The 27457-nt window shown below is 40.9% G+C and overlaps 1 protein-coding gene across 1 annotated transcript; it reads left to right on the top strand.

The window, feature by feature from the left end:
• The first annotated feature begins 145 nt into the window (after nt 1-145).
• On the top strand, nt 146-27457 carry MMD (monocyte to macrophage differentiation associated). The gene is made up of 7 exons (XM_082679311.1): nt 146-328; nt 7774-7855; nt 11946-12106; nt 15820-15894; nt 17516-17617; nt 19802-19871; nt 25576-27457. The coding sequence occupies exons 1-7, from the start codon at nt 303-305 to the stop codon at nt 25774-25776; spliced, it is 717 nt and encodes a 238-aa protein (XP_082535437.1). The 5' UTR covers nt 146-302; the 3' UTR covers nt 25777-27457.

Raw genomic sequence — 27457 nt, forward strand, 5'->3', positions numbered from 1 at the left:
ACGGGGGCGGAGCCGGGCTCCGCTGCGGGGCGGGGCGCGGGCGACAGTGGGTGGAGGAGCCGGGAGGCTGGAGGCGGGAGGCACCGGGGCCGTTTAAGCGGCTTCCCTCCCGCCCCCAGCCGCCAGGTCTGGCTCCGGCCCTGTCCCGACCCCCGGCCTGGCCCACTCCGACCCTGCCTGGCCGAGTGGTCCGCCGGGCACGCGGCGGCCTCCGGAGCAGCCCAAGCCCATGAGGGCCGCGCGCCCGGCCGCCGGCGCTGACGATACCGAGCTCCTGGCCCACGAGGAGGAGCAGAGGATCAATGCGGTTCCAGAACCGATTCCAGCGGTGAGAGGGATGGCGCCCCCGCCCCGCCGCCCGTGCCGGGACCGGGTCCTGGATCCCGCCTCCTCCCGCGTGGGTCCCGGCTCCTCACTTGGGTCCATCCCCTGTGGATCCCGCGCCTCGGCCGGGGACCGGCTCCCGGGGGATTCCCCTCCCTGCTGTCCCTGGGTGATCCCCTTCCTCCAAAGACCAGGATCTCGTGCCTGTCCCGGGTCCCCCTCGCGATCTGCGAACCTCGGATTCCCAGACCTCGGACCACGAGCCTGCCCTTCTCCCGCGGTATCCCATTGCTCACCCGGCTTCACCCCATCCAGGCGGGGCTCTTGCTTGATCTGAGGACCCGAACCCCAGCCGCAGGCGCTGCCCCCGAGTCTTCCGACCCCAGCTTTGCCCTCCATCCCTTACCGGGAGCTTGGAGGGCTCCCGGTGCGGGCGGAACCGGGGCCCATTCGTTGCTGCGCCCTGCAGCGAGAGTTGTGGTAAAGCGGGGGTGCTGGCCGTTTTAGGTGCTTTGTCTTTGAACGGCCGTGGCAACGGGGAAACTGAGGCAGGCTCTGCTGGTTTAGTCTTGCCTGGCCAAGTCCGGGCCCTGAGGGTACTCAGGCTTAGAGTCCCTGGGCGTGCTATTTGGGGGCGCCGCGAAGGGGCAAGTTAGCGTCCGGGTGGTGAGACCTGCTGTTGAGGAGCCGGTGTTAGGAAACGAGGAGGAGGAACCGAGGAGGCACCACCGGAAGGCTGGCCGGCTGCCCTTTCGCTGGAGAGCCGATGGTAACGCCGGCCTGGGGAGGTACCGTGGCCTTAATCCCGACCCCGGGTGTCTGCCATCTAGCAATGGATGGAGGCTGGCCATAGTTCCGAGAGGAAGCTCTGGGCTTTTTTTTCTAATCGCCTTCGTTTAAGCGGGTGAAAGTTCACCTCTCCTGTGTTGTGGTAACTCTCCATCCCTTTGTCTGAATCAGGCAGCCGTCCCCATTCCCAGACCTTCACCCTGAGCAGGCTAGCTTAGTGTGCAGTGACAGGGGGAATTTGAAAAAAGACAAAGAATGCATGAAGTCTTCCAAGGAGGTTATTGTTGAGTTTTTAGGCACTGCTTTTTATTTCAAGATTTTAAAGTGCACTTTTTTTTTTTCTTTCCAACTTCCTAATCCCTTGACGCCCCCTCTCCCATTCTGATCTTATTCCTCCTCCAGTCCCACAGGGTAAGGAGTGAAATATTCACAGGGAGGGTTGTGGTGGATTGTGCCATCAGAAGGGTGATCAGTTTGAAGACTTGGATTAACTTCCGAATATTGCTCATCACTCAGGGTGTTGAATGCCTGGCAGTATTCCCCTAGTGGGATATCATATCAGTACTTCTAAAGGCAAAACGAAACCATGGTGTTCTGGCTTGAGAACATGAAGTCAGCCATGAGGACTGGAGGGGCTTTAAGGGAGGATGTAACACAGGTTCAGTAATGGTTGGCAAAGCTCTGTGCATGTGGTTTGTTTGATTTGGTCTTACTTCTCTGCACATCTCTGCTCTTCCTGTTTTCAGAGAACAGTGGCAATATTCTGTGAAATTACTGGTTTTTGTTAGATTAAGAGTTGTATTTCTTTTCTATCCTTTCAGTTCTTCTCTAGAAAGAAGAAAAAGAAAAGGAACCCGTTTTATTGGTTGTCGCACAAACATTAAAAGTGTTAAGAGAAATGAAAAACAAACAAACCTTATTTAGGACACTACCATTTCAGCTGATGGAACTTTTTTTTTAATAAATTTATTTGTTTATTTATTTTTGGCTGCGTAGGGTCTTCGTTGATGCGCGTGGGCTTTCTCTAGTTGCAGCGAGCGGGGGCTACTCTTCATTGTGGTGCACGGGCTTCTCGTTGTGGTGGCTTCTCTTGTTGGAGAGCATGGGCTCTAGGCATGCGGGCTTCAGTAGTTGTGGCACGTGAGCTCAGTAGTTGTGGCTCACGGGCTCTAGAGCACAGGCTCAGTAGTTGTGGCACATGGGCTTTGTTGCTCTGTGGCATGTGGGATCTTCCTGGACCAGGGCTACAGCCCGTGTCCCCTGCATTGGCAAGTGGATTCTTAACCACTGTGCCACCAGGGAAGCCCTGAACTTTTCTTTTTGCTGGACGCTAATCTATCCAGTCCTTATTATCACAGTTGTAAGGTGATTTTGCACTCTACTTCATTCATTTAAAAATGAAAAACTACAGGCGTTTTCTTTTAGTGCAGCATAGACATTGTAATTTTCTCAGCGGCTGCACAATATCAATGGATATTTAACAGTTATTTTCTTGATGACATCTAGAACTACCCCGATTTTCTTTGAACAATGAATGATCCCATAATTTCTTGTTTTTCTGTATTATAGGCTAAAATGGAAAGATATTTCTAAGAGTCAATTTGAACTTAGAAATAAAGCCTGCCAATAAAAAGTAATATAACAAAAAAAATCATGGTTTTTGTGGTTCATACATTGACATGTTGAGAGTACTGTTCTGCATCTCTTAAAAACTGTGTTTATTATACATCTTTTGAGCATTCAGGAGAGATACAAGTAGGTAAATGACAGAGGAACTAGAAAGAGGAATACACTATCTTTGAACCCATGTGTTCCTTCTGGTAGATTTACCAGGACTCCATTGACGAGCATTTGACTGCAATAAAAACATTTCATTAGGCCATAGTTTGTGGCTCTGTCTAAATTATAAGAAAACCTGAACACCTTGCTGGTTTGTTCATAATGGAAACTTGGCGGTCACTGTGGCTTTGGATCAACTTCCAGAGTTCTGACGTATCTGTGGAGGAGGGCTGTAGGGATGCCTAGCCCAGTGTAATAAGTGGAGGGCTTTATGCAGGCATGGCTTCTCAAAAAGCTTAGGATGTGAAAAACCCCAGTGGGACACCTTTTATCTTTTGTGCTTTAACCCTTCCACACTTGATTCCACCACCCCTCCACACAGAGTCATTCTCTCCCTTTCACAGCATCTCTGACTGATTAGAATACCTGCTGGCATTTATTAAGTACCTACTGGTGCCAGGCAGTAGCTGGGTATTTGTAGATTACTCATCTCATCCTCAACTGTAACCCTAGGAGGCAAATTTTATACCCATTTAATAGAAGAACAAATAGGGTTAGAGAATAAAAGTGAGCTTGCCATCATCACACAGCAAGGAAGGGGCACACTGAAGGGTTCAATATCATGTCCCTCTCCACCACCCATGCAGCCATTCACCTCTGTCTCCCCGCCCACATCACAACATCTGTGTGACAGCGCAGAGGCCTAGGACCCAGAGCTTCTAATGTATCTTATTGGTATCTTACTGGTGCATGCTCATTTCTCCAGCCTGGCAACCAAAAATCCAAGGAAAAGGATGCTCCTTTCCTTAACCCCAGCCTCATGACCACTGGTTAGCTTCAAATTGAATATGTGGCAAAGCATATAATTCTAAAGCATTAGAAGTCTTCCAGGACTGCCTATTGCCTTTGTTTGTTTGTTTGTTTGTTTTTTGGCGTGTTCTCAGAGCATTGAATCATAGGCATGGGGTAGTCTCCTTATATGTGCCATTTCCCTTATTTAAGTTAAATGTATCCCACCACTATCACTACCTCTGGCAGCAGACACTTTTCCTAAACATCATGCTTATTCATATAGGGAAGCTAATTAGTAAGGTTGTGCACAGGGGTCAGCTTATGTTGCCCCATCAAGTGATGTTGAAGGAGCCCTTGGAATGTCCATGGTATTGGCCTTTGAGAATTTTATTTTCACGAGATTGAGGATTCTCTTTGCCCTAAGACTGCCTGTTTTTCTTTGTTGCATACAGAATCCCCAGTGAAACTAATTGACGAGTGGATCTTTCTCGGGTAGGATAAAATACTTCAGCAGCAGGCAGAATGTCTGTCTTTCTATTCATTCATTCAGCACTTATTTATTAAGCTCCAGCAATAAGCTGGGCCTTGTGTTTGGAACTGGAAATGAAATGGTGGACAAGATGGCCTTCATGGAATTCACATTACAGTGGGAGAAAATGAAATAAAAAATAAACAAGTTCAAAAAGTCCAATTCTTACTAATTATGATAAGGGCTCTGGTGGAGTGAGGAGGGCTGAAGTGATACTTTAGGTAGGATGGTCAGGGAAACCTCTCTAAGGAGGTTACATTTGAGATGAGTTTGACCGGTGAGAGGAAAGCTGGGCATTCTGGAGAAGAATGTTCTAGTTAGAAGTAAACAGCAAACACAGACACCCTGAGGCAGATAAGACCTGGGTGGTTTGAGGAGCAGAAAGGATGCGGTTGGTTGGAGGCAGAGAGTGAGAGGAAGGTAGCACCAGGCTGGAGAAGTGGGTGAGGGCTTGTGGCCTGCGGAGGATGCAGTGTTATCCCAAGCACTTTGGGAAGCCAGACAGATTTTAAGCTCTGCTTAGTGTTTGATGTGATCTGGTGCTGATAGACTTGTGGCTGCTGAGTAAAGAAGAGAGCCCATGTGTGGGCAGGCAGGGAGACCAGAGACTTTGTATGTTTACAGACCAGAGGTGTCGGTGTCTTGATTTAAGGTAGGGTCTTTGGAACTGTAGAGAGCGGAACTGATTTGGAATATATTTTGAAGGTAACATTGATGGCGCTTGCATGTGGAGTATGGGGAACACAGAGGAATCAAGGACAACTTCTGAGATTTGATCTTAGGCCTCTGAGATCTGCTGGTGGGTTGCAGATTTACCTTCCGAAGGCCACTGCTTTGGGCTAAATTAAAAGTGTGCTAAGGAGTGTCCCCAGGTCCCTCTCTCCATAGTTTTGAAATTCTATCACCGGGAGAGCATGAGGACACTGGGCCAGGGGAAGTGGAGAGAGTGTTGAAAGAGAAAGTGAGGGGATGAATGAACAAAACCTCGTCAACTAAAAACTTTAATCGCCTTCCCTCAAACCCTCTGAAGCTGGCTGGATGCTGTCTTCTAGCACTGGATAACCATTAGGGTGGCTTTGCTTTAAGTAGAGGTGTCTTCCATAAGTGGGTGCTATTTCCCATAACTCTTGATAACCTTCCTCATTCTTTTTGGGGGGAAGAGAATAGGCTCAGTGTGTGGGAGTTTATTTGCATTTTACATCTGCTTTTCCATTTAGGTCTTGGGCGACTAATTTCTTCATAGTGATTTCTGCAGGAGGCCTTGTTGGAGGCTTGATTGTACCCTGGCAGATCAGAGAGAAATGGAAAAATGCATTGTAAATTTCCCGGCAGAACCATGTGCTGTCCCATGGGGCCCCAGGCAGTGATCTGTGCCTGGAATACTTGCTCTTCCCTTTCTGTATTGCAGGAATCTTGGCCCTGCCCTTAAGGAGAAACTACCTTAAGTCACATGGGTGGGATATTTTTCTCTGCAACTTCTGAGTTTATTTTTAACCTGAGTGATTCCAGGTGGGCAGGAACTAAGCTGTCACAAACATGGCCACCGAGTTTCTCTGCTTTTAGGAGAAAATTTGAAAGTCTATCCCTGTCACTGTGTAATAGCCTGACTATTTTTAGATTGGGCTGCCAGAGATATAAATTGCTATTTTAGTTTGCAGCCTGTGGTGGGTAGTCAAACCCTACCTACTGTACCCTGCACAGAGTGCTCACAGTTTAATCTACCTTCAACCATCCCGGAGCCTTGCTCTTTACCCTTTACAATTCCTAATAGGATATGCTACTTATAGCCCTGTCGTTATGTCTCAGGCTAATGATTTGGTAGATCCTTGAATGCTAGGGACACTTTTAAATCATCCTTCCCAAGAGTGTAATTATTTTCCTTTTTACTAATAACTGCCGTATAGCAACACTCTCGTTCCTTAGGAAATTTAGTAAAATTATTTAAAGGATTGTCAGGGGAGAAAAGATTTATTTATCTATGTGTGAGAATAGCTTGGAATAATTCTGAAGCTGTTAACTGCACATTTCTCTTAAACAGTTTCCAAGCCATCTGGTGAATTCCATTCCATATGTGTATATTTTGCATGCTAGTTAGATAGCTACCCATTGGTGGTCCAAGTAAGGTATCTTAAAGGTCCCAAATCCATTTCCTAGTGGATCTGCCACTTGAACTCTCTATGTTGGGTTAGCAGGGACTGCCACTTTATTTATTTGCTCTAGGGATAACCGGCCCTTCTTAATTCAGGGAGAAAGTGTTGGCTAGTCTTTTCTTAAAGTGAGCACTGTTTGGAATCGCTTGACCATGTGTTTTAGTCAGTTTTTGGCAACCTGGCTGTGCCATTTGGTTTAGCCTGGTACCATTTTTTCATCATGTTAATTAGTAAGGTGTGACTACTGACTAGTGACGGAATCTCCTCCCCCTACCCCCTTAACCTAGCTCAAGCAAAAAGCTACTTTATTGTGCAAAGCCTGTTGACATCTTGCATGCCCCAAGCACAGGAATGCTGCTTGAATGCTGAGACCTGAATGCCATCATGGCTGTCTTACCTCCATTATTTCTCTGCATCTGCTTCTTTCAGGCAGCTGCCTTTTTATCTTTCTGAGTTTACATCTCCCTCCTTCTAAAGAACACACAGACTAAACCAGAATCCCTCATGAAACATGGCATGGGTATGAATTGGGGCTGGGGGGATCCTCACCCACACACTGAAATAGAAGAAGGCTGTTTATCTCTTCATGTCCGATGGTATTTGTGCTTTTCACTGCTTTGCTGGATGCCACAAAATTAGCCCAGAGGGGATATGGAATATGGGTGTATGTCTATATGTGTAACAGATTTTGATATTTAGATACATACACATGTGTTTATGAATTTTATAGCCAGTGTATCTGGTGCTAGTCACATATTTAGATTTTGAAGGAAACTTTTAATTCAGGAAGAATGCAGGTGAAAACGTACCTCTTGTTTCAGGTGCCAGGAGGCAGCCAGGTATCATTTATTTAAGCTGTCTGGTGCCAGAACAAGTAATGCAATAGACGGAAACTAGTTCAACAGGCCTGCCAATCATGGGATGGAGGCTTTAAAGATCTACATATATAAGCTTTATACATTTTGAGAGAAGAAATAGAAACCTTTCAAATACACTGAATTTGCATTAAATGGTGGTTTCTGGTATTTGTTAACTTTAGAAAAATGACCTTGTTTTTTTTTTTTTTCTGTTAAGATTTAAGATTTGGTTGTACCATTTTTTTATTTTTAATTTTTTTTACTGTGGGGGTACCAGTTGTGGATATGGTTTTTGTTTGTTTTTGGTAGGTAGAAAGTTTTTCTTCTAAATGAACTGAAAGAATACTTAATCCAGTAAACTAGGGCATTCGCTTTAGGATTATGGCTGTTGGCTCAGTTTACACCTGTTTAGTGGCTTTGGTTTTGATCCCTTAACTAGGTATTTCCAGCAGTCACCTCTTCAGTCAGAATAGACCAGACAACCACTGACATGCTTCACCATTGTTCTTCACACGCTCTGAGCTTTTCTCACGTGATGTCTTTGTCTCTACAGGTTCATGAACCACCGGGCCCCAGCCAATGGCCGCTACAAACCAACTTGTTATGAACATGCTGCTAACTGTTACACACATGCAGTGAGTATGAGTTTTCTGCCTTTTCCATCCTTCCCAAAGGGCTTTGGTGGGAGGAAGGGGCAATCATCTCTGTTAACCTCAGCCCCGTTAGTCGGGTGTACCCACCTCTGTGACCTTACCTGCCAAAGTGTCAGTGCTAGGTCATGTCACCAGAAACTGTGAGCATGTCAGACACTTTGAGTGCTCCGACTACAGTCAGCTCTGTCTATCCTGGACTTGCTTTCTCAGACAAGATTGTCTTTGAAAGAATAATAATAGTAAGTACCTTAGTTATAAAAAAAAAAGACAAAGAAAACTATGAAGACTGTCGCCCCTGGAATGAAATGAATCACCTTTTCAAGACAGTCAGAGTGTTTATTGGCAAGAAGAATTCACCATTTGTTGAAAAAGGTGTTTTTTTTTCCCTGAGTGATCCCCTAAAACAGGTAGCCACATCCTCTCCATCTCCACTGTGGTCCTTGCTTCTCAGAGCAGATGTTAGTCCATATTGTAGAAGAAAAGTTCGATTTAATCCCTAAATTCTTAATTTTTTTGATAGTAGAAGAAAAAGCTGATTTAATCCCTAAATTCCTAATTTTTTTCTTCCTTATAAAAACAAAACATATTCATTATAAGAAACATAGAAAATACTGAAGAATATATGAGAAAAACAGAACTACCTAGAAATAAATTGCTAACACTTGGACGCATTTCTTCTTTTTGTCTGTGGTGTTTGTAAATATGTGTGTATTTTCATAGTTTTCCCATTAAGTTCATTTTATTGGCATTTTCTTGTGTCATATAAATTTCCTTTTATCTATGATTTCATTATTCCCTTTGAAAGTTGTATTTAGTGAGACTTGAGGGGAAAGTGGTGGCTGGTATATAGTCTGAAGACAAGAAATAGAGAAGGAGACCAATTTATTCCTTTAGTGAAGTGTTAGAACAGGCTAATTATTTTAGACAGTGTTAGTACAATGTGTAGGTTATATACATATGTTATTAGAATAAAACTTGCTTGAATTCAAGTTGTGCCTTTTCATTTCTTGAACCCTTCTTCAAAGAATAGTCAGTATTTCTATAAAGAGGTCATGATACCAAATAAACCTGAAATAAGCTAGTTTTTGGTGGATTTCTTTGTAATCTAATAGAACAATGCTGTTTAGTCATTACTTAGCAGAAATCAAACTTTATAAAGTATCAGTTTTATGTATTGTAATAGTGGAATTCAAATACTACTTGGTAATACTGAAACGTTATTCTCATCACTGTCCTTTTTCTTTAGGTGCTCAAAAGATTTTTATTTAAATAATTAATATGCTGAAATCTTACTAAATGTTTTTTCTTTAGAAGAAAGTTTGTACCTGACATGCCTGCCCTGGATTCCATAAAAGGGCTTCAATAATGAAATTTGGAGTAACCTCACTAGTGGACAGTCTCCCTGGACCCATGGTTTGGATTCTCAGGGCAGGAAGGATTTAGTGGAATTCTCTAGCCTTGAGCTGACCCCTGTCTTTGCATTAGTGAACGCTTTGTGAAGTGAGCTTCACAACACCAGAGGGTCAAAATGTTTAGAGTCCAAACTTGGTTTTAAAGAAAAAACAGCCTAATTTGATTGTCAACTATACTTGCCTGGATATCCATCTTTTATTCTTTCTTTTTAATTGAAGTATAAATATAATATTTACAATATTATGTCAGTTTTAGGTGTACAGCAAAGTGATTCAGTTTTTTATATATATATTTACACACACACACACACACACACACACACATATTTTTCAGCTTGTTTTCCATTATAGGTTATTACAAAATATTGAATATAGTTCCCTGTGCTATACAGTGAGTGCTTGCTGCTTATCTATTTTATATATAGTAGTGTGTATTTGTTAATCCCATACTGCTCATTTATCCCCCACTCCCTTTCCCCTTTGGGAACCATAAGTTTCTATATCTGTGTCTGTTTCTGTTTTGTATATAGATTCATTTATATTATTTTTTAGATTTCACGTAGAAGTGATATCATGTATTTGTCTTTCTCTGACTTACTTCACTTAGTATGATAATCTCTAGGTCTATCCACGTTGCTGCAAATTGTCAATATTTCATGCTTTTTTAGGCTGAGTAATAGTCCATTGTGTGTGTGTGTGTGTGTGTGTGTGTGTGTGTGTGTGTGTGTGTAATATATATCCATTCATCTGTTGATGGGCATTTGGTTTGTTTCCATCTTTTATTCTTAACTAAATGTCTGATGAATTTAGCAGAGATTAAAGTTACTTCTGAAGTTAATTGTCCACAGGCCCCTAAGAAAATGTAGGGGTGTGTGTATTTAAATCTAGGTCAGCATTAGGATATAAAGAATATAAAAGTTTGAATAACAGTTTATATGTCCTGTTCCTTCACTTATTGTTCCAATGTACATCCACCATTTTATGGATATGCCTTTACCAACTGCAAAACACTGATAAAAGTTATGAAAATAGTGCTCTGATAGTTTTTATAATACTGACCAATAAAAGCAACCAATGAGGGACTTCCCTGGTGGTCCATTGGTTAAGACTCCACACTCCCAATGCAGGGGGCCCAGGTTTAATCCCTGGTCGGGGAGCTAAGATCCCATATAGCACAACTAAAGTCTTCGCGCTGCAGTGAAGACCCAGCGCAGCCAAAATAAATAAATAAATAATAAATTTAAAATAAAAATAAATAAAGCAACCAATGAAATGCTTATTAGCATAATGTTGAGCATTTAAATATAATGGTTTGGCTGTTGAGATGCACAGCTCACCTTTAAGAAGAATATTTGCTTGAGATAGACCTGAATAATCCCTTAGTTTATCTCTTCTGGATTGTCACAAGGAACACTTGTAGAAACCAAAGTTAAGGAAAAACCGACAAAACATCCACATTAATTTTTCAGAACAGAAAATGTCATCTTATTACACTTACTAAACCGTATCCCTGATTTTTGGATTTCAGAGAGCAGTAAAATTTCTAAAACTGACAAAACAAGAAACTTCCATCTAATGTCATCATTTCATTAAAGAGAAGATACTTTACCATGAAAAAAGTAGAAAGGACATAATCTCAAAATTAAATTGTTTTATGAAAAACTTTGTTGTCCTTAATTTTCTTTCTGTTCTGGGCCATTGAATACTTCAGCATTTGAAATTCAGTGCTGATCTCATCTGGGAGATTTAATATTCTGTTTCAAGAGGGAAATAGAAGGTGTTGGAGATAAAAAAAGATAAGATTGCTAAAGTTTGTGTTCTTTGCCAGGTATGTTTATTCCACTACCTAATAAAGTAGTTTATTTCTTCTGATGATTTCTGTTATTATTAAATGTTTACTAGTCACACTGATATGACTAGACATTGAAATTTGTGTCAATATGTAGTGTAAAATGTGGTGCAGAAAGCAAAGTTCTCTCTAAGATTCTAGTCTCTTCAAATTATTTGAATAAGTAGGAGTGTATTACTCTTGCCTACATGAAAGGTGCTATTAAAAATGAAATAACCCTTTCACTCTGCAGTAGCTCGGAAATTGGTGGAATGTAGACATCCAAACTAGAAATCAGGACATATGATTTGAACAAATGATTTATTTGAGTGTGGTATGTACATAATAGTTACTGACTTGATTCATTTAGTTACCCTTTGCTGAAATATTGGGATTTCAGTAGCACATGGGGGAAACAGGAAAGAATATTTAAAGATCAAGACCTCCCTGGGAAATCTGGGTACATGCTTGCCATTTGAGTATTTTAAGTGCCTACCTTAAATCACATTAGAGAATAGGATGAAACATGTTCTTAACTAACGAAATTAGGATAGAGGACATTTGTTTTGCAACAATTGAGTAATGTTTCATTCTTACTGCTTGACTGTGTACCCATTGGTGGACACAGGTCCTGGGCCCTAAACAGCAGTACTTGTTTTCAGTGCCATAAACGGACAACTTCATCTGGCTCTCGTTATGATTATCCAGGAAAGGCAAATGTTTGTTTTAAAATGATCTTCCTAAAATTGCCCCTGGTAAACCTATGTATATTTAATAAAGTTTTCAATTCAGTGTTTTGCTGAATATTTACTTTTCTTTCCCTTTCTCTCAGTTCCTCATTGTTCCAGCCATTGTGGGCAGTGCCCTCCTCCACCGGCTGTCTGATGACTGCTGGGAAAAGATAACAGCATGGATTTATGGAATGGGCCTCTGTGCCCTCTTCATTGTTTCCACAGTATTTCACATCGTATCATGGAAAAAGAGCCACTTAAGGTACAGTGGATGGTACGCTGTTGCAACAGGTCAATCACAATAGTTGGCTCGGGTTAGCCTCTCACGCTGGCATGCTTTGGTCAGGTGAGGCAAAGAGTGCACATTTTCCTGCCTGGTAGAGTCTAATGCTGTCCCAACACTCAGGAAATTTCCTATGGATTGGACAGAATTTGAGCACCCCTATCTGTGTCTTAAGAAAGCAGGTCTTTACTCGGAAACTGAACAAAACCACATTGCTTCCCCAGGACTTACAATGTACAGTCCTGACACCTGTTTTCCAGTGTGTCAGCACACTAAGGATGAGCATGGCAGCTGCAGGGTGATGACCAGTACTCTGGACTTGCAGTCACCAGTTGGGCTTTGAGTCCAAGCCCTGCCACTCAGTCTCGTGTAGCCTCAGTTTCTTCATCACTAAAATGAGAATGGTAATGCCCGACTGGCGGGCTGTTGTGATAGGTGAATGAGATGATGCATGTGAGAATGATTGGAAAATTACAAATCAGTACAGCTGTACTACAGGTATATTACAGCTCGGGTTTACTGTTTTGCAAAGTTCAGCTTTCAGAATTAGGTCCCGTGCATCTACTCAAACAAAATTCACATATGTTGCTACAGTTAGCTGTCAAGCACTTTCCAAACAATATTGTGATCCCTAGCCTCCCAGTGAGGACATAAAAGCATTCATCCTTTGAGTGAAGGGTTAATTTGGGTGATACAAAGGTAGCAGCACACCATCTAGTTGCTTATGAAACGGATTCTGCACAACCCAAAAGGACAAAGTTTCTTCTCAAAAAGGAGGACTCAGAACAGACTTAGAGTGATTTAATGTAATATTAGAAGATAACTTTTGGGGGCTGCCCTGGTGGTGCAGTGGTTAAGAATCCTGCCTGCCAATGCAGGGGACACAGGTTCGAGCCCTGGTCCAGGAAGATCCCACATGCCGCAGAGCAACTAAGCCCGTGCACCACAACTACTGAGCCTGTGCTCTAGAGCCCATGAGCCACAACTACTGAAGCCCACGCACCTAGAGCCCGTGCTGCGCAACAAGAGAAGCCACCGCAATGAGAAGCCCACGCACCACAACGAAGAGTAGCCCCTGCTCACCGCAACTAGAGACGCAACTAGAGAAAAGCCTGTGCGCAGCAACGAAGACCCAACACAGACAAAAAATAAATAAATAAAATTAAAAAACAAGGTAACTTTTGGTTTTATAGATAGAATGTTCAAAAAAATCTCGTTATTCAAACAATCTAATATTAAAAAGATACGCTTTATTTAAGAGCAGGATTTGGGATTCATATGATGATTACTGGTTTCCTCATATGTAAAATCAGACTTTTAGAGCTAGAAGGATCCTTAGGGAACATCTGATCCAAACCCCATAATTTTCTCCTGGGGAAACTGAGACTCGGTGATTCCAGCAGAATCTGATCATCATCCCAGGATATCTGACTCCCAGTCCTGAGGTTTATTTCCACTGCACCCTTTACAATATTGCTTCTAGTTGGCAGTCTGCTACCTTTGCCTATAAGCTGACAGTTCCCAGGGCTTAACATAAAACCACAGCATTGAATCACGAGGGAGCTCTGGTACACACTCAAAAGCAAGCCTCAGAAGTACTTGTCCTGGCTCTTCAGGGTGCACTGTTGCAGAGCCCAGAGGCAGGAGCACTTCATTATCTTCTTGGCACAATCCAGTGCTTGTGGTTCCCTTGGTTGACTTGGCTTTGCTGTCTAGATATCTGAATCAGAGAGTTGTAGGTGCCTGCTTCGTTATTCAGGGCCTCCCTGCCAGGGCCTGAGAAGATGTAATAGAAATCAGTCTCTCTTGAACCTTGAAATAGCACTGCTAGAATCATAAGCCACATGTGGATTTTTGCTCTGCATTAATTCTTTAAAATATCCTAAGTATAGCCTTAATTTAAGTAAAAGAGGGAAGGGAACAAGCATTTATTGAGTACCTACTGTGTGCTAGGTGCTGTGCTAAATGCATGGCTACATCGTCTCATTTAATGTTCACACGCACTCTGTGATAGAGATGATATTACTTCTGCTTCACCCTTGAGGACAGTGAGGGTCAGAGATGGGTGGTGGGTCTTGAATAAAACTGCACGCTTGACTTTACCTGCTGCAACAGTGCATAACAGTCTAGAAAGCAGAATTAGAAAGACCCCAGACCTGGCTTGGAATCACAGTCATCCAAGGAGTTATTCTTCTCTTCCCTGCATCTTCTACCACATCTTCTAGCCCTTTTAAATCAGGATCTTCTGGACTGGAGTTTGCGCCTGTATTTTATAAGCTCCCCAGGTGATTCTGCAAGGCAGTCAAGTTTGAGAAACATTAATCTAGTGTTTGCTTTTTTACACCTAAATTATTTTCACTTCTTCACTAACATGTGACTAGCACTAACAGTGACTAAAACATCCTCAGCCTGCTTTGGTCAACACAGAGTGTGTGATGAAGCAAAATCTAATGCTTGTGTGCCACCAAACCACAGCTACTACCCCTTGGACTGAAAATGGATTCAAGACAATGCAATGCATTTGTACTTTTAAATTACCTCAGGAACTTCCCTAGCAGTCCAGTGGTTAACACTCTGTGCTTCCACTGCAGGGGGCGCAGGTTTGATCCCTGGTCAGGGAGCTAAGATCCCGCACACTGTACGGTGTGGCCAAAAATTTATAAATAAATAAATAACCTCAATAAAGGGTGGATTCTGTCTAATCCGTTTTGTGAATAGACCTCAATGAGCCAAATCTTTGTACATTTCCTGACTCTTCAGTTTTAGAAGGAAAAACTTGGTTAGAAGCCCAGGTCACGGGGCTTCCCCGTTGGCACAGTGGATAAGAATCCGCCTGCCAATGCAGGGGACATGGGTTCGATCCCTGGTCCGGGAAGATCCCACATGCCACGGAGCAACTAAGCCCGTGTGCCACAACTACTGAGCCTGGGCTCTAGAGCCCATGAGCCACAACTACTAAGGCTTGTGCACCTAGAGCCCGTGCTCCACAACGAAAAGCCACTGCAGTGAGAAACCTGTGCACCGCAACGAAGAGTAGCCCCCGCTCACTGCAACTAGAGAAAGTCTGCGTGCAGCAACAAAAGCCCAATGCAGCCAAAAATAAATAAGTTTGTTAAAACAAAAAAAGAAGCAGCAGCCCAGGTGGCTACCCTCTTGACAGCAAATGAGCGTTTTTTTTTTTTTTTTCTGGTTTGTGTTATTGCTGTTCCTAAATTAGTTTCTAAATTTGCTTTATTGCAGCTTACTGTCTACACTAAGATTTGGAGTAAAAGCTGCTTCTAAGACATTCTAAAAAGAATGTGGCTTTGGGGAGTATTTACTGAGCCTTCATGATTTTGTGCCCTGCACTATGATAGGGGTTGAGAGGTGGTCTACCCTCAAGGAATTTCATTTTCCTATTAGATAGGATCTAAAAAAAATAGAAAGTATCAGAAAAGACAGATTTTGAGTTCCTGATTATTGTGGGGTTCTTACATGGAGAGGAGCTATGGTATATGCAATCTTAAAAATAATACAGAGCTTTTACTTGTGGCTCCATATTAAAAATAGCTGTGCAACTTTGAAGGCCAAGTTACAAATGCCATGAGAACCAAGAACAAGAGTGGCAGTTGTGACATAGTGGAGTGATAACCCCTACTTTCAGTTGTAAAATTTTCTGAAAACTCTAACTTGTTCCCCCCCCCCCCCCACAGGACAGTGGAGCATTGCTTTCACATGTGTGATAGAATGGTTATCTATTTCTTCATTGCTGCATCTTACGCCCCATGGTAAGATACAGTCTTTATATTTTTGAAGATAGTGTTTTTATGAGAGAATTCTCGGTCCTCCTTCCCTTCCTTCTTCCTATCCCTGCTCCCCGGTTCCCCCATCCCAACACACATACATGCTTTTTTTTCTTTCCCATTTTGATTTACTTGGGTCAGATTGCAGATTTTAAGGGGAGAATGTTACTGCCATTCAGAATACATATGTGGCACTGGATGGTTTGAGAGAAGTGCTGCTAAGTTGTATGTAGGCAGCACGCTCACCTTTGAAATATATTACCCTTGCCTTCCATATTCTTTCTATATGCTTCTGCTGCTGCTCAGTATACCTGGACACCTAATTGTTTAAGTAGAAATACTGTAAATACGTACAAAGAAAACAAGGTCACTTTTGAAATTTATACTGTTGGTCTTCACAGCACAGTAGCTACTATGTATGGAGTGCATTTCTCATTTCTTTAGCTATATGAATAAGAGAAGTAGCCTAATTAGTTAGCTATTTAAAATACCTACTATTCAGTTCAGTGTCCTTGTTCTTCCTGCCTTTTTGGTATAGATCAGATAGAGTTGCTGCTCTGTAACCCATAATTAAAGAAACATTGATTTTCCTCTATCAAGATATGGTCCAGTTTTAACCACTCAGAAATTCATATTATGCCATCGACTATATATCATTAGAAACGGCAGGCCTCTAGATTCTGACTAATGCAGCATCCATCATTCAAAAGAAACCTAATTATCTGTTGGAGTAAAAAGTAAGTGCTGTCTCTCCCCAGTAACTCTTACTAAATTATAGGTCTGAATCATACTGGAACGAGAATACTTAAAGGCTTTTGTGAAGTATACCTCAATTTAAAATAAGTAAATAAAAATTTTAAATGTAGACTGAGGAATCAAATATTACAGTAGGCAGTTTGTTCGCATGTAGTCTTCAATATGCAGGTGGAACCTTTTCCATTTGGAAATACTAATCTTGTAGTAATAGCCATTCAGAACATTTTATTTTCATATCTATTCTTAATCTGAATTTAGTACAGATGAATTTGCAGCATTTTAAATTCAGGCCTCACAAGAGTCCATGGTTAAATTCTAACCTACAGAGTATCTTCCATAACATGTATTAGGCTAGACCTTCTCATGTTCTCTCTTGGTGGAGAAATTGATAATGGAGACACTTGGTCTGTGTATTAGGTATCCACTGTGTGTATGTGACCTGGTTCAGGGTTTTGTTGCATTCTCAGTCAGCTTTGTAAACAATCTGCTCCCAAATACGTAGTCAGGAACAATAAGGCAAGTAGCCTTTACAGCAGTCTGCCTAATAAGGAAAGTCGGGCATCACAGATGTGCTGGGACTTACTTCTACGTGTCTCCTTTTAGCTGGTTCTATTTTTAAACCACATTGGAACTAATTCTTAGTCTTAAAGCTTGAATGACAATTTTATCCTTGAGTTATTAATTTTATCCCAGTTGCCCAAATACTTCCAACCGCATGTTGACTGCTTTTTCTTTCTGGTCTTGTCCTGGTACCTTCTCTCCCAGTTTTCAAGAGCAGAGGAAAACACAGGTTGTATGAATTCCCTTCATTTATCACTTCTGTTCTTTTTTGTCTTGTTTACATTTTTAGGTTAAATCTCCGTGAACTTGGACCCCTGGCATCTCATATGCGTTGGTTTATCTGGCTCATGGCAGCTGGAGGAACCATTTATGTATTTCTCTACCATGAAAAGTAAGAGAAAATAATTTACATTTGATAGCTTTAAAATTAACTTCCTAAATTTTATCTACATTACAGTATAATTTATATTTGCAGTTCAAAATAGTAGAAATACATAAATAGAATACATATTGTTTTAACAAATCTTTAGAACCATTTGATATTCATCATTGGTCTACAGATTACTGCAGACAGAAATGAATGGTGCCTGTGTGATATGTGATATAGTTGAAGGACAAGGTGCACTTGTCCCTCATCTAAAACGACAGTTTTGGAGTCAGTCAGACCTCATTTCACATCCTCAGGCAGGCTAGTCTTAGCAAACTAGCCTTATCCTCTATGACTTACAGTTACCACATGAGAAAAATAACTGCTTTTCTAAGTTTCTTTGATGGTTGAAGATAATAGCTATTAAGCCCCCACAGAGCACCTAGTTAGAAACCCAGAGGATGTTCCAACCTAGGACTCCCTGAGAAAGGGGACATTTGGAAGGGCATCTAAACCCTTAGTATCCTCACCATGGGACACACCTTTTTTAACCCGTTATTCATATCTCCTAGTCTTAAGTGTGAAGCAATATAAAAAGAAAACGTATTGAAATTTAGCAGCTTAGTTCTAGAGGAGACCTTCAAGGTCACCTATTTGTGCTTCATGTTTAAAAAATGAGAATGTTGGGCTTCCCTGGTGGCGCAGTGGTTGAGAGTCCGCCTGCCGATGCAGGGGACACGGGTTCGTGCCCCGGTCCGGGAAGATCCCACATGCCGCGGAGCGGCTGGCCCCATGAGCCATGGCCGCTGAGCCTGCGCTACGCAACGGGACAGTCCACAATAGTGAGAGGCCCACGTACCACAAAAAAAAAAAAAAAAAAATGAGAATGTTCAGTACATGCATCAAATAGTGACTCATCTGGAATTAGGACCCATGTGTCCTAGTTCCTGTTCCATGGCTCTTTTCATTATTTCACATGCCTGAACTTGAGAAACTCACAACCATGAAATAATTGTCATTGGATACAGTTTATTAAATTATTTATCTATTGTTTTTGGCAGAATGGCCCTCAGAATTAAACGTAACTTGTGTTTGTCACAAAGTAATAAATTGTTTTCTCTTTTCAGAAGAAAGTGGTAGTTTTAACTAACTTCTCTCTGACTTTGAAATTCACTTAAATGCATTTTTGACCATAATTAGCAATTCTGAGTGGTATTATGCGTTATATATATATCCAAAGGAACAGTTTGCTTCTCAGGCTCAAACCCCTAATTTATATCCTTGGATAAATTAGGAAGTAAAGTAAGACAACTATCTTTTCTCCTATTCAAGGCTTTCTAATATAAACCAAACCCACATTCATCCCCAGTTCCCTGATATGATTACTTCATGGTGGACTTTGAGTATAAAACACTAAGAATGAGATGCGAGTCACACTTGGCCATTTGGTTTGGCAGGTGTTACAGAGAACCTAAATGGTGCCACTATACTGTTCTAGGCCCTGCAGACCCAAACATAAACAGAACTTGGTCCCTGCCTTCGAGGAACTTAGAGTCTAGTTTGATTAGGCATAAATATAAGTTGAATTTCAGTACAGTATGTTTTTTAGCATTTTCAGACTTCTGCACCTAAGGTGATGAGCCTTACAAACTGGAGTTTGTACAGATACAAAATTAAGAGACAATCAAAAACACATGCCCTCAAAAAATAAAAAAATACCAAAAAAAAAGTTAAAAAAAAAAAACAATAACAACAAAAAACACATGCCCTTAGTTCCTTAGGGCTCCCATCTCTTTGCCACTGATAAACTGCTCCAAGCTATTCCCTGTGCAGCTTCATAATTTCAGTGTCTTATAACCATGGATTGGAATGGTGATGAAGGCAAACACTCTGGGATTAGAAACGGAAAATGCATGTGAATTGGATTCAATGACAGCTTTTGGCAGAGAACGTTTTGCATGTAGTATGTGGAATTTGATGCCTTATCAGTCCTGAAAGAAATGCTATTTCATTGTTACTCAACTACAGTATTTCAGTTAGAGCCCTAATGGTCTCCTACAGGGAAAATACATTTCATTTGAATAGTCAAGAGTTTACATTTGTTTTTCAAAAGAAAAAGGGAAAAACTGGTAAGGAAATAGTCTGAGTGTTGTAGGAATAGATATATTAAATTAACTTAAATTAAATTAACACATTTCTATTCTGCAGGTATAAGGTGGTTGAGCTCTTTTTCTATCTCACAATGGGGTTTTCTCCAGCCTTGGTGGTGACATCAATGGTAAGAAGTTACTTCATAATTTAAGTTATTTCACCTTATTTTCTTTTAAATCACTGTGACTCTTAATATGTCTATAGATACGATCTGAAGCTTTTCTTTCTGAAGTTATGACATGTCCAATAACTAGAGATTCAAAAGAAAAAATATATAAATTACAAAGTGCCACAACTTGTACTACCTACTGTCTGTAGTTTGGAAAAGCTATACATCTAAGTGTGACTCCTTCCATATGATAATCTGCTGCATTTGTTCTTTGGGATAACCCTTCTGTTCACCCCACCTCCACTCCCACCCTTTTCCCAAAGAATTGTGAGATTATTTGAAGGTGGAAATTTCTACTTGGATTACTTAGTGTCTTAACCCTAAATCCATGGTGAGGGTAAATTTTGAGGTTTCTTACAATGAAGAAAATATAAATTAGTGACTTCTTTTTTTTAGAGCAGAAATTTTTTTTTCTTAATTAATTTATTTCTGGCTGCGTTGGTCTTCGTTGCTGCAAGCGGGCTTTCTCTAGTTGCGGCGAGCGGGGGCTACTCTTCATTGCAGTGTGTGGGCTCCTCATTGTGGTGGCTTCTCTTGTTGCAGAGCACTGGCTCTAGACGTGCGGGCTTCAGTAGTTGTGGCACGCAGGCTCAGTAGTTGTGGCGCACAGGCTTAGTTGCTCCACAGCATGTGGGATCTTCCCAGACCATGGCTCGAACCCATGTCCCCTGCATTGGCAGGCGTATTCTTAACCACTGTGCCATCAGGGAAGTCCCATGACTTCTTAAAACTTAAGAATTGGAAGGACCTCAAAAGGTCATTTGGCTCAACATTTTATTGGATATTTGTCAAATTTCTTCACTCTTACTTTTCCTTTGGTTTTAAGTCCTATTATTTCTTTCTCAGGAAAGTGCTTTTTTTTTAAACTTTGCTTGAAATTTTCTTTTGGGGACTTTGATGGGTGAAAATGTAGCATTCATTACCTGTAGTAGGCATTTGCACTTATGTGTTTTGTACTCCCATTCAGACTGATTACTGTTGAGACATCAGTTTATCCGTCAATTTAAAACAATAACATAACAACCTCACGATCCCATCTACTGGTCACTTGTGCCTTTAGCTTATGTTTTCCCAGTCCTACACTCTGCATTTTGGGGCACCAGCCACTGTGTGTTTAGTTTGAACTCTCTTCTCAGGCTACAAGGGTCAGAATTGTACCTATAATTTCCTCCTGAGCTCATAGGCAAGTTATAAGAATGTAATTTTGCCATGTATAGTTCTTGCCCTGGTCACAAAAACACCTGTAAAAGGTTTAGGATTTATAGGTTTGCTTATGTTTTTTTAGAGGGTATGTCTTATGAGAATGTATCAAGATATGTTCTTTGAGATATGAGATTTATAATAGCTTTAATAATTACCTCGTAGCAAAAATACATACACTTTAGCTGGTAAAGGCAGCAGGGAATAGTGAGGGGAGGGAGGTGAAAGTCAGAAATGAGAAGATCTTTCTTGAAGGCCATATAGGTAGAGGGCGATTGAAGACACCCAGAGCAAGGTCTGTGTTGATGGGTCACTAATCATTAGAGTGTAAATTCAAGTAAATTCCCTCTGGGTATCCATAAGAGCAAGTTTATCCAGTATTTTTACTAGCCTATATCTTTCATTGACATTTTCAAGAACAATAGCAAGTGACTAATGTTTATGTTAATCAAACAGGAAAATCCCCACACTTGCCCAGATAGAACTTAGAATCAAGCAGAAAAATACAATTCATATAAAATAAGAAATTACCGTAAAGTTTTACAGTGTCTTTGATTGGGGAAAGTACAGCCTGCTATGGGAGCACATGATAGATTTACCAGAGGAAATGCTATTTAAGCTGATTCAGAAAGACAAATAGGAGCCAAGAGATGGAAGGAGTGATGCAGGTGGTACAGGAAAAGGATACAGCATGAAGGAAGCCCCAGAGATGCGGAGAGCACGAGCATCTGAATATGCATGTATGCATGAGGGGGTGTAATTATGCAGGTAGCACAAGTCTCGTGATAAAACTGGTGAGCTAGACAGAGACCAGATCAAAAAGAACCACACAGGCCATCTGAAGGAACAAAGGAACGGTACAAGTGATGAAGACTCAAACCTTTGGTGTTCTGGTCAGAATGATGGGTATCGGAATTACCCTTCTACCATAAAGAACTTATAAAAGTGGGAAAAGTATGTGAAACAACTATTTTTTGGCGTTGGGCACAGACATATAGGACTATGATCCTTGCGGGGAGAGAAACCAAAAGATGAACTTCATACGCACTGCAGTTTTCTCCCTGGAATGCTTTCCAAACTGCGAAAGAAAATGGAGTCCAAGAGCAGCAGTCTGGGTGGAGGAAACAAATCAGCATTTCACCTCCCGAGCCAGCTGCAGTTTTGGGGCAGGGTACTGGAGAGGAGGGAACTTCACAGAGAAGAGTCTCCAGAAATCTACAAGGGGTTTCCTTGAGTCCTTGCCTGAATACTAAGCTGCATTTGTGCCCTGGCTGAGGATAGCTGTTGGAAGGCTGTGAGATCAATGGAGATTCCAGAAGGAGCCTAGTACTGGGAGATACCAGAGTTCCAGCCAGCCAGAGCGGGGATACCATGCTGAACAACTTAGCTATTCCATTGACCCTAGCAAGACCACACCTCAGGATAAGAGCTACTCTGGCCCTGGAGTGAGGGCAGCTCTGGCACTGCCATAACAAAGCCCAGAAACCTCGAAAGGATAAAATTGATCCTTTGGTAAATAAACTGCCTACTGGAACAAACTCCACATTCCTTCGAGGAAGGCAACAAAATCTATCCTCTTTAACAACTCAGCATCCATTATCCAGACAAATACTACTAGACAAGCAAGAAGGGCCAAATGGAAATTCTAGATCTGAAAACTATATGTTAAGAAAAAATTTTATTTGGAGGGGTTTAACAACAGATGGGATACTGCAGAAGAAAAGATCAATGAACTTGAAAATAAATAGTCAGGCCTCAGACTGGGAGAAAATATTTGCTTTCTCTATAAGTATCTGACAAAGGGTGTATATCAAATATTGTAGCACTCTAAGTCAATAATAAAAAGCCAATCCTATAAAAATGGGTAAAACACTTGAACAGACACTTTACAAAGAGAAAGAGATACAAGTATCCAGTAAGCCCTTGAAAAACTGCTCAGTGTAACTAGTCATCAGAGAAATCAGGGAAATGAAAATTAAAACCTCAACATGCCACCACTACACACCCTATAGAATAGTTAAAGTTAAATTAAAAAGACTGATGCCACCAAAATCCAGCAAGGATGTGAAATAACTAGAACCCTAATTCATTGTTGGGGAGAGTATAAAATGGTATAACCACTTTGGAAATTTGTTTAGCAGTTTATTATAAAATTAAGCATAAATTTATGACAACAAAAGTGAAAACATGTATCTACAAAAGGACTTGTAAAACAATATAAATGTTAATTTTATTCATGATAGCCCCAAAATAGAAAGGATAAACAAATTATGTTAAATAATTCAATGGAATGCTAAGTAATAGAAAGGAATGAATAACTGATATACAGTAGCACATGCATGAATCTCAAAAACATTATATTGAGCAAAAAGGAAGCCAGACACAAAAATGTATATACAGTTTAATTCCATTTATGTGAGGTTCTAGAACAGAGAGGCTTAGTCTGTGGTAATAGCAATAAGAACAGTGGTTGCCTTAGTGGAAGGGCAAACCTTATTGTTCACTTAATATCTATGCATTACACTATGTAAATTAATCATCAATTTTTAAAAATCCCCCTCCCCCCAAAAAAGGAATATAAGTTCAGTTCTTGGTTCAAATCCTGATTCTGACACTTACGTGACCTTGGTAGATTATTTAACCTCTAGGTATTCTAGTTTTCTCGTCTGTAAAGTTTGGATAAAAATAGTACCTAAGTTAGGGTTGTGAAGATTAAATGAGTGCTTCAAACAAGTCCTGGTACATAGAAACATAGTAATGACATTGATAATGAAGAAAACATACCTGGTTTTGTTTGTTTTAGGATTAACTATGTTCTGGTTCTTTGAAAGTTGATAAGCAGATGTGGTATCTTGAGGAACTACCTATTAACAGAATGTATGTCAAAACCAACCTGTGTGCTTGGTTTGGTCTCTTGTTTATTGTTTTAATGGAAGAAGAAGGAGTGGTGTCTTTCGGGGGAGCAACCAGCTGTGTTACTTTGTTCAGGCTACTTATTTCTCTGGCCTTAGCCTCTTGATCTCTAAATTAAGGAGGTTGTGTTGGATGAGTGAGTCTTCACTAGGGAGTCAGATGCCCCTGTGAGAATCCCATGAAAACCTCAATCCTCTCTAGGAAAATGCCTCTAATAACACATACAACAGAGAATTTTGTATAATTAATGGATACTAATTGCTTTATAACCTCTAGGAACTAATAAATGTAGCTGGTGTTTTGTTTTGCTATGTTTTACTTTTTAAATAAAACAAAATCTGACTGATGTGCCATCTTACCAAGGTTAAGAAGTCCAGTATCAGTCAGTTTGGATTGGCTCCTTCCTCATCTTTTGATCTTACGAAAACCACGGTGCTTATGTGAACTTTGAAAATAGGGCTAATCCTCACCCCTGGCCCTGGATCCTCATGCTTGGTTCTTAGCTCGTGTCTGTTGCTGCCACTGCTCTGGCCGAGGCCAATGGGGCCATTCAAGTAGGTGGCTGCACTGGAGCTTCCCCATGTTCCTTGTTGGACTTGGCCACCAGGACCTGCTCCAAGGCTAACAGGGTTACAGCCATCAGTGCCCAGGCCTCTGGGACACCCACACACCTGTCCCCTTCCCAGGCCTGGCCACGACTTGACTTAGGTTTCCACTCACCTTGCAGAACCTGAGACCTTTCTATTCCTGGTCCCCAGAAATCCTGACTTGTTTCTCTGTCAGCTTCTTAAGCTCTGCCTCTGTTCTCTTCCCCTCTCATTCATACAGCCCAGTCTAATCTTGTAGATGGGTCGAGGTCTTTGAAAACCAAGAGTAGCCTATAAATATTCCTTTTTGTGCTAAAGCACACCTGACTGTTAATTTCCTCCTAAGCTAGGAAACTCCCAGGCACAAAGACAAAAAGGCCTGGCAACATCTAGAATGTTAGGAAATATATTGTGCTACATGGTCTCAGATCTCAGAGGTCACTCCTAGCTATGATTTTCTCGTGTCAGCCATAAGGAAGCCATAAGCTCACAGAAGCAGGTGAAGAGTCTGGGAAAAGCGATTAGTGTAGAACAGTGTTTGAGGAGGACAAAGGGAGTGAAAACCAGGCTGAGATGTGGATTATAAATGGAGTGGCATGGGTGTAGGGAAGAAAGCTCCTAAAGAGGAAGATGAAAGCCAAGGATTGTGCTTTATTAAAATGAGCTGTTGTTCATTTTAGATGCGATTGCAGTCTGCTTAAACATGGTATAAACGAGCAGAAGGTGCTTCTTTTTCCCATGGGACCTGTAACCTGACTGCTTGGTCAAATCAAGACGGCCGATTCAGAGGGTAACCCAGGTCAATTTAAGTGTAATTCGTGTTTACAGATGAGGATTCTATCTGTTCAGAGCTACTTCATTGTCTAGAAAATCAGGAGACTTAGGGGAAATTGCAGTGATCTCTTTAGCTTGTCATATCAGAATAACATCCAAACCCTTTAATTTTTTTCCTCTGTTGACAGAGTAACACCGATGGACTTCAGGAACTTGCCTGTGGGGGCTTAATTTATTGCCTGGGCGTTGTGTTCTTCAAGAGCGATGGCATCATTCCATTTGCCCATGCCATCTGGCACCTGTTCGTGGCCACGGCAGCTGCAGTGCATTACTATGCCATTTGGAAATATCTTTACCGAAGTCCTACAGACTTTATGCGACATTTATGACCAATCTTTACTAGGTCTCCAAACCAGTATTATTTCAATTATGGCACTTAGGAGCGGGGTAAGAGCTGAAAACTGCACAGAGGGAAAAAAAAAAAAAGAAGAAGAAGACAGCTGTACTGACTTTATAACTTTTGAATATAATTACTGTGAAAGTATAAAAGCTGTGTTCTGGAATTTTCCCCCTCACAGCAGATAAATAAGGTAGTGAATTAATTATTCATTCCATTCCGCTATCACTAAGTACTCTGGATAGACTTGGCCAACTGATGTTTACAAACCAGAATTTTGTATTTTAATTTTACAGATTTTACTACATAATTTTTCTAAATTACTAGGTCAGGCTGTAAAAGTCAGTGCAATAACAAAACTTCCTTTTTAAGAGAAAATGGTTTCTATCACTTTCCCATTAGCTGTGTGAAGAATCGTGGACAGAATTTACACTACTTTTTACCATGTTTCATCTTGGCATAACATGGTTATTTTTTAAATAGAAACTTCAGTTTTTTGTAAATTTTTAAAAAATACTTCATTGAAGCGCATTTCTGCAGTTCCTCATTCATGTGAATTTTTGCAGCAAGCTGTCAACATTCCACAAATGAACAAACATTATACCTCTTCTGATAGTTTTATTAAGCATGGAGAAATTGCCAATTTTTAAAAACTACAAGTTTTCCAAAACTCTTCTGCCAGCCTCTGACTCTGAATTCCATGTTGCTTTGGGCTGTATACTTGACCTAGTTTGGTTTCCCAGCAGTGGAAAAGTATTTTGATATCATTAACTTTTTCAAAAGGTTCAACTTTTTCTCTATGCCTTTGCCATGTCTTCTTCAGGGTCTTTTTCAACAGCGGATGAGTATCTAGTCTGTACTAAGGGAGTATTGTTGGGTTGGCCATCCACTGAAAACTCCTGAAGAGCGTTATGGATTACAGCGAATAGTGGTCATGCCTGTTTGGTGCCCAATGGTTAAGTCATTGTCACTTAGCTTTGTATTATCAGTTTGATAGTCATTTTAAATTATGGAACTTGATGCATAAATTCACATTTCTACCTTTTCTTTGCATCTTCTGATACACTTTCCTCTTTTTCATGGAAAAGTATTTAAAGCACTGATTGACAGATAAACTCATGTGTCTGTCGTCCATGGGTTATATCCTGGCTCAGTGGAGTGGTATTTAATATATTGTTTTTGGTTTTCCTTCAGTGTCTTATATTAACATATTAGTTGCTTTGTTGGTTAATCTCCTGTTGGTGTTTTAATAAATGAGATAACCTTGCCTTTAGATCAGGTGCTGTTACTGCCTGTTTTCTAGTGATGGGTTTGATCATTGAATTGTTGGTTTGACAATACATTGAATTCAATTCATTGAAATTTTGTACTGACGTAGCTTTTAAATGAGGGTTTATATTGTGTGTGTATGTTTAGAACTCTTTGACTTTGTTAAATTATGTGGAAATGAAGAACAGAAGAATGGCCTCTTGCTGGTGAATTCTTAAATAGGCAAGGTATCCAGTGATAACACCGACCAGACCACCCCTTCTGCATGATTCTGAACATCTGGATGCCTCTCGTTTTATTGTGTATATTTTATTTTAAATGTATTAACTTTTGTGGATCCATTTAAAGTCTGCTCAAAAGTACCACTGTCAAAACCACTAAAATGTATGTTAAAAAATTGTGCT

This window comes from Grampus griseus, assembly GCF_964374135.1.
Source record: "Grampus griseus genome assembly, chromosome: 20".
NCBI classification, from domain to species: Eukaryota; Metazoa; Chordata; class Mammalia; order Artiodactyla; family Delphinidae; genus Grampus; species Grampus griseus.